A 7,903-nucleotide genomic window follows, 5' to 3' on the forward strand; every position below is an offset into this window, starting at 1 on the left:
TCTGTAAATTACAGACGGATTTTTCGACAGATTTTCTGTCTGTAATTTGAACCTTGAAAAATCATCTCACACTCTGATTACAGACAGAAAATCTGTCTGTAAATCCGTCAGTAAGCTAAAATAGAATTTTTTTATTTTTTCAATTACAAAATAAACTTGTTTTCATACAAAATAAATATAAATTTAATACAAATTTTTATCTAATTTGTATTTGAATATTTATAATATTATAAAAAATAAAGAAATTCATCGTATTATAAAATTAAAAGAAAATTATTATGAACAAGCAAGTCAATATAATTCAAAACATAAACAAAGTGTATTATCAACTATAATCCTCAGTATATTGTTCAACCATACTAAATTTTACACAATTTTACATATATTCCACCTAATCTGTTCATTGCAATTGCAATTGCTTCATGAGTTTCTCTTGAAATAGCTCCAAGAGACATCCCACTAGTGCAGAACCGATGCACAATAGCTGAAACAGGTTCAACCTTCCCTACAGGTATTGGAGCACGATCACTTTTGAACTCAAGAAGTTCATGAAGAACCTGCAATAAAAAATAGAGATCTCAAATAACATTTTGGGTAATAAAATGCAAGATAAAGGCAGAAACTAGGATCTTTAAGACTCACATTCACAGGTCGGTTAGCCAAATGCTGCTGATAAACTGAAAAGGCACTTTGACCAATAATCATGCTGTAAAACATCACATGCAACTACTATCATCATCAACATAAACCAGATAATCCAACAAAAGTGAATCAATAATCAAGCTGTAAAACATCACATGCAAAGACATATAATGACCAATAATTATCCTAGACTAATATGCATTCAACTAAAATAAGAATCAATGATCTTCCTACCCAGCCAAAACCAAACCTACTTGCTAATTAGCTTACAGTCACATGCATTCAACTAAATCCATTAAATAAGAATATCCTACCAGAATGTCAACATGGTTCCAGAGAAAATCAACATGAATCAGAAGCAAAATGAAAAAATGGAAGAGAAACTCACCTTTTCTTCTCCTTTGGAGGCAGAGATCAAAATCCAGAAACAGGGGAAAGATTGAAGCTTCTTGCTGTTGTTCAAAAGCTGCTGCTGCTGTATCATCTTTTAGATTCTGACAAAGAAAAGATAGCTATAACTTCACATCAAATATCAGGGTACACCATATATATATATATAGTAATCTAACTATGGAAAGAAATGCATGCTTTCTTCAAAAATTACCTAAATTTCCACACGAAGGGCTGTGATTTCCTCATCTCTCCCATCCTGTGTTTGTTTGCCAGCCTTGAGAGCACCCTATGACAATAAATAAATAAAAAAATTGAGTATTCCATAAAATTCTGTCTCTCAATATAATTGAGTATTCCACGAAGGGGGCTGTGATTTCCTCAGTTCATATTTCTGCCACATATGATATGATTAATATCCATTCTTCTGGCATACCTCTCTTTGTCGCAAAGCAGCTTCCTTCCTACGTAAATAACAAACAAGCTAGCTTACCTACTCAGAAGTTTGGTTTCTAGGGATACACCTTCTTTAAGAGAAGCAACCTGCCAAAATTAAAATGAACAAGAACACGAAAAATCAGCAAAGGCAGCACAAGGTGTAAAGTAGTTTCTATTGGTAAGTATTAAGCAAATGAAAAATCAAACTCTTTCACAAATGAAAATAGCAAAGTACCTTTGAAAACAAATCTTCTACTTCTCATTCACGAATATTACCAGGGAGGTTCCCAATGTAGACTATTCTGCTCCCACGCCTACTCATTTTCAATCTGCGGCAATAAAATAATCGAAATATAAGGAACAACAATAAAACTAAAACGTGATTAGAAGACCTAAAATTAAGCTAATTCAGCCAGCAATTTCAATTCTCAGCAGAATAAAAATAGAACATCGAAAGGGAGAGAATAAAGAGGAAAATAAAATTGTACAATTGAATTGGAGAGAGGGTATAGAGACTGTTGGGGGAGGAGAAGGGTTGAAATGGGCGAAAGGGATTTTATTTTACCTCTGAAAATGTGACGGAATTAGGGATCGGTAGGTTTGTAGTGGAAGGCCTCCAGGTTAGGGTTTTTCAATTTTGTTTGGAGGAAGGTGAAGCCACGAGGGTCATTGTTGAATTGATTCGAATTGGATGTGATTGAAACTTGTGCGATGAGGAGACAATGAATTCAAAGGGGGCACAACAAAGAAGCTTGAATGTACCAAACACAATGTGCTTTAGAATCAATATAAACCAGACCCACTCTTAATATAATTAATCTACATTCATTGCATCACCACTTACTACTAATCTAATCTATTCTAAGCTGCTCATTACTCATAACTAATATACTAACCTTGTTCATGTTGAGAACACTAATATTCTTATTTATACCCTATTATTGTAACTGAAAAGACATGATCCTAGGCAGCAGGATTTGCTTGGTTGGAGTCTTGCTGCAGCTGTTTCCACTGCTCTGGGATGACAGCTTTCTTGAAAGAGAGAGCGTGAATCTCTTTCATTTCCTCCTCCAATGCAGCATTCACCATTCGATGCCTCTCCAGTAGCCTCTTGCCTTCAAATTCTTCTGATACAATCTCAACTACGAAACTTGCACCGCATCTGATACCGACATGAATTTTATTAGCTTTTCATCAACAAAACGGTTTAATAGCAAAAAATTCAAAGTAAGGTAAGTTTTTTTTACCCTCCAGATGTATCAACTACTTCCTGAAATAGAAATACAAAAAGTGTAAGAAAATAAAAGAATGCCAAAATTAATAGTTTCCCAAGAAATATATCCAGAATCAAAGGAGTGGCTGTTAGTGGTTGAAAAAAAGCAAATGAAAGAACCAGAGTTCTACTTAGAAAAAATGCAGCATAGAATGAATGATGCAAGAAAGAAACCCTTGGGAGAAGAAATTGAACGAAAACATGTAGTGACATACCAGGTGAGTAGGGTTGAGTTTGGATTTCAAACAAGATTCAACTTATAGTTTTTTGCACTTCAAGTTCAAAGAAACTCTAGCATTGACTCTGCAAGGACACCAAGGACAGAGGCAGTAAGAATTGACTCTGCAAGGAAAATCAAGAAAATGCCAAATACTAAATGAAATAACATTATGTTACATTTAAAGAAAAGCTACATCCATCACAACAATTTGAGGGTTATATATAAAGAAGCATATACTATGGAGAAAGGAAAGGAAAGAATTATAAAACTCAAAAAAAAAAAATCACCTACAAGACAAGCATGACCTTGCTGCTAGTAAAATACATTCTGTGTGCACAAGTAACTGAACTTTTACAATGCGGTTGCATATTCTCAAAAAATCTTTTCTTCCCTTCCACCCGTGGTATCTCTTTTGAATCGTTAAAGCTGCAGAATGCAGATAATCCTCAAAATGACCCATCTTCTGAACCTTGTTCAAAGAATCAGCAACTTGGTCAAGTGCATCTTCAGAAATATCACTGCTATTCTTAGCTAGTTGTCTTTGACAGAATGATCTTGCTCTAAAGGCTGCTTAGATTGAAGCAGCAGCAACTAATTTTTGAAAAAGCTACTCATGTTGGATTCAATAGGTCCTGGCTCCTGAACCCAAACAACAAAATTGAGTCAGTGAAGAAAAACAAAACACATTCTTGTAATGTAATGTATCGTAGAACAAAGGGATAAAAATGAAGGTAAAAGACATCACAGTCATTGTATCAAACATGTGGTGATCATTACCCCAAGTGGTGCCAATACAGAAGGCCTTCTCCTTCTACACTTTCAAACACTCTTGCCAAATAAATAAATAAACAGGGAGTTTAGAAACGAATTAGAATTAGTATTCATAATTTCATCTGAATCAGAAGTGAAAGCGTGAAGCAGCTGAGGTGTTCACCTTGTCGAGATCCTCACGAGAACGAGAGGTTCTCGTAGTTCTTGTACTGCTTCAATCGAGTCTCGCGGTACTTCCGTAGCTGTGGTTAAGCTTCACCCATGGAATCCATTGTATATCTTTCCCATGGAGCTTCAGCACAGCCACACGCAGGAGGAGACAGAGACCGGCGATGCAGGAGGAAAAACAGAGCGTTACCGGGGGGTTTCAGCCATGGAGGAAGGAGCGACGTTTGACGGAGGCTTTGAGACGGAGGGAGCGTCGATGGAGGGAGTGGCGAAGCAGGGGTTGGAAGCGCGACGAAGTTCTGGGATTAAGGTTGGAGGCGCGACGAAGCTCTGGGGTTAGGGTTGGATGCGGCGGCGGAGGGAGCCCGTGCGACGCAAGGGACGACGGAGAGAGATCTGTGACGCCAGCGGTGGCGACAGCGGCGGAAGAAGCTGGTGCGACGGAGAGAAGAAGCAACTCGGTGACGGAGAGAGGAACAAGCTCATTTGATATGGGTGGAGTGTAAATGGATCGAGAGGAGAGGGATAAGATTAGGGTTAACTCAATATTTCCGATAGAAAAATTTAGGGTAAAGTACTAAATTGGTCCCCTAGATTTGAGCGTAATTCTGTTTTGGTCCTTAAGGTTTAAAGTGTTCTATTTGAATCCAAAAAAGTTTTATTTAGCATCAATTTAGTCCCACAGTGAGGTCAAAATTAAATAATTAACAAAATGTCCTACATAACAACAGTTCAAGAACAAAATCGATAATCTGGAGAACAAGTACAAGCTCCAGAAGCACAAAATTAACCATTGATGCATCAATACATTTATTTATCATTTTCTTTAGTTTTATAGAAAATATTTTATTTATATTATAAAAAATAATAAATAAATGTATTGATGTATCAATGGTTGATTTTATACCATTTTCTCCAGATTATCGATTTTGTTCTTGTACTGTTGTTATGTAGGATATTTTGTTAATTATTTAATTTTGACATCACTGTGGGACTAAATTGATGCTAAATGAAACTTTTTTGGATTCAAATAGAACACTTTAAACCTTAAGGACCAAAACAGAATTACGCCCAAACCTACGGGACCAATTTAGTACTTTACCCAAAATTTTAAATTACAGGCAGATTTTTCGTCTGTAATAATTTAATAAAATGTAGTATTTTGTCTATTTAATTATAGACGGAAAATCCGTCTGTAATAATTTTCCACGAAAAAAAATTAATTTTTCTGACAGAATTATAGACGGATTCTCTTTTCCGTCTGTAATTTATGCTAATTCATTTTTTTGTTTTCCGACAAAAAATTCCTCTAAAATTCTGTCTGTATTTCCATGGAATAAAATCTGTCGAAAATATCCGTCTGTAATAACTAGTTTTCTAGTAGTGTCTTTTTATTCAATTTCAATTCTTTGTTTTTGTTTATCCTCTGTTTTGTATTAGGAGTTTAGAAATGGGTTGTAACACTGGAATACGAGATATTCTTATAATAAAAAGATTTGGAGTGTTCTGACTTGGGAGGATAATGTTATTAGATATCAACAGGTGGCGATAGATATCTTTTAATAATCTTCCTATGTAAAGGAAGAAAAACTCAATCTTAACAACAAAATTTTTTTATCAAATGTTAGAATCGATGTGTAAACCTTTATGTAAACCTTTATGGAACAATAGTATTTACTCCCAAGTATATATCACTACAAGAGCGTTTGTTATTATGTTAAAAATAATCACTCATAATAACCGTTTAAACAAGTGGCAACTTCAGTTAGGGAATTGCACTAAATTCTAGTGATATTCCCAAATCTATTATGAATGGCAATATAAATGGCTTCATGATTTATTAAAACGATGATGAGGGATTGACCAAGTGCAGATTTTGAAATTAACCTATATTTGACCCTAGCAAGCATATCAAGAATGTTCCCTTTAAAAAAATGCATTACTTGTCCTCAATTAATACCCAACTCTAGAGATTATATACATCAATGAGTTTAGTCCTTCACATAAGGTGTCATTTTGACAAATGACAACTACTACTAGCTTAGGTTGATAATGTAATGACCCATTATTCTCATGCGAAAGCGTATCTTCCTTTTGACGAAAAAAATTTCTGTATTTCGCAACCTAGTCTAGAAGTATTAGGTTCTTAGGTGTTTATCCGATAAATTTGTCCCTAATATCCACTTTAGCCTCTCATATTTATTTTTGGCATGTGATTGTTATTCGGTATAGTCGTCGTTATTTTTTTTCGAAATGTGTATGAAAAATCTTCTCTCTTTTTAATATGTATTATTTTTGGATCAAACAATCTAAAAATAAATATAGATGTACATTTTTATTCTCTAATTAATGAGTTGTTAAACGAGTGTGATCTCTCGTTATTTTGATTTGTGATGTATTTACCAAATCAAATTTAATACAAAATATCACTTTAATATGGACAAATCAGTTATTTTTCTACCTCTAGAATTTTGTTCGGTATGATGACACAAAAGTGTTTATCTTATTCTTTCAACTTGATTAAGGATAGTGAAAAAATTGTCTATATTTGATTGTTGTCAACTTGTCACAAAAGGATTTTACTTTAGAATACATATAGACACAACGAAATTGCATTTAGGAAAACTTCCTTGGAAGATCGATAACGGAAAGAGAATACAAATAACAAATAACAAATTTCTCTAAAAAAGTTTTTATTAAAAACATTTTAAAGAAGTAAAAGTTGTTTTTGTTTGGAAATAATACTAAAAGATCTTATTTTATTTTTGCTTACTTTCTTGAGTTATTATACTTTTAATGAAAAAATTACCTAATAAACATGTTAAAAGGCTGAATAATACATTCTGTATGCTATTTATCTTTCTTAACTAAGAAAATAACACCAAACAAGCCCCAAGTATAACAAAATTCGGCCTTCAATATTATAATAATTGTTGTACAGCCAAAAACTCTATATCAATCCTATTAGTACTCGTTAGACATGCTACAAATTAAAGTTATGAATGCCTCTTTTCTCGTTCTAAAATATTCACAAAAAATGGACATCCACATGTTTAAAGTAACATTCTTTGTTTACTACAGATCAGAGGTTATTAACCCAATCGAAATACTACAAGGTATTTTAGGATAATTTATTGAATTACTTCTAGCTTCAGTGCCTGCAGGTTCCATCATATATTGAAATTGATAACGTGTTAATTAAAACATTAATGTTTTTCGGTTCTTGACTATCTATTCCAAAGATATATAAATAATCTTGTATAATTTAAAAATTCTTAATTATTTAATTTCTAACCATTTAAGAAATTAGTTTGAACAGTTTTTAATATATCAGTAATTCACTATTTACCTGCTTAAATTAATTACTTAAATGATTGGAAATCAGTTAAAAAATTTTGAATTATAAAAGATTATTTTATTTTTTAGACAAATGATCAAAAACCAAAAGTAATATTTATTTTTAATTAAAATATTGTGTAATTAAAATAGCGTTTATTGTTTACACGTATGATTGAGGAGATTCTCCAATGTATACAACGAACCACACCAAGAAGAATAATTATTATTAACTAAACCAATGGATTAGTGACACCAAACTATAAAAAGGTTGTATAAGCCACGCCATTATTTTTTGTAAATGTATCTGCCATGTTTTATTTTTGCTGTGCTTATCTATTATGCAGCATGGTTTTCTTTGAACCTAACACAGAATATTGTAAGTGGCGTAAGCATGTCAACTTCGAAGCTTTTCTTGCTTCCATTAGCAACTTAATCACCCACTAAAACAACCTTGCGTGCGCCATTTGAAATTAAAATAATATATTTAATTATAAAAGTACACAAAAGATTCTTGAAACATGGACACACTGTTAATTGAGGACAGATTCGGCAAGTTAAAGGATTTTGTTATAATAATTAGCTAGGGTACTGTTAAGACTTTTTTTTGGTAAAAAAATGTTTAGAAGTCAATAATTTTTCATATCTTTAGTTGTTATTTGGCT

General features: G+C 33.1%; 2 protein-coding genes and 1 long non-coding RNA gene across 4 annotated transcripts; all 3 read right to left on the bottom strand.

Annotated features, from left to right (window-relative positions):
* Positions 282–896, bottom strand: LOC110262933 (ferredoxin-dependent glutamate synthase, chloroplastic-like). The gene is made up of 2 exons (XM_021103529.1): positions 643–896; positions 282–557 (listed from the first exon to the last, which is right to left on the bottom strand). Exons 1-2 carry the CDS (start codon positions 715–717, stop codon positions 360–362), a joined length of 273 nt encoding a protein of 90 aa, XP_020959188.1. The 5' UTR covers positions 718–896; the 3' UTR covers positions 282–359.
* On the bottom strand, positions 1,072–1,596 carry LOC110262934. 2 transcript variants are annotated; one of them, XR_002347947.1, is made up of 3 exons: positions 1,526–1,596; positions 1,247–1,321; positions 1,072–1,136 (listed from the first exon to the last, which is right to left on the bottom strand). It is a non-coding gene; the product is annotated as an uncharacterized LOC110262934 (long non-coding RNA). The 2 variants fall into 2 exon arrangements; XR_002347946.1 differs by having other exon boundaries at positions 1,469–1,593.
* On the bottom strand, positions 2,365–3,423 carry LOC107640802 (protein BOLA2-like). Its single transcript, XM_016344300.2, has 4 exons — positions 3,288–3,423; positions 2,959–2,999; positions 2,718–2,740; positions 2,365–2,632 (listed from the first exon to the last, which is right to left on the bottom strand). The coding sequence occupies exons 1-4, from the start codon at positions 3,421–3,423 to the stop codon at positions 2,434–2,436; spliced, it is 399 nt and encodes a 132-aa protein (XP_016199786.1). The 3' UTR covers positions 2,365–2,433.

Source organism: Arachis ipaensis, chromosome B05 (genome assembly GCF_000816755.2).
Source record: "Arachis ipaensis cultivar K30076 chromosome B05, Araip1.1, whole genome shotgun sequence".
In the NCBI taxonomy this organism is placed as follows: Eukaryota; Viridiplantae; Streptophyta; class Magnoliopsida; order Fabales; family Fabaceae; genus Arachis; species Arachis ipaensis.

Coding starts and splice junctions, on each gene's coding strand:
- LOC107640802 (XM_016344300.2), bottom strand. CDS start 3,423: ATGGGTCATTTTGAGGATTATCTGCATTCTGCAGCTTTAACGATTCAA. Junction 2,741..2,958: donor AACTCAACCCTACTCACCTG/GTATGTCACTAC, acceptor TTTCTATTTCAG/GAAGTAGTTGATACATCTGG. Junction 2,633..2,717: donor GTAGTTGATACATCTGGAGG/GTAAAAAAAACT, acceptor TGTCGGTATCAG/ATGCGGTGCAAGTTTCGTAG.
- LOC110262933 (XM_021103529.1), bottom strand. CDS start 717: ATGTTTTACAGCATGATTATTGGTCAAAGTGCCTTTTCAGTTTATCAG. Junction 558..642: donor TGGCTAACCGACCTGTGAAT/GTGAGTCTTAAA, acceptor TTTTTATTGCAG/GTTCTTCATGAACTTCTTGA.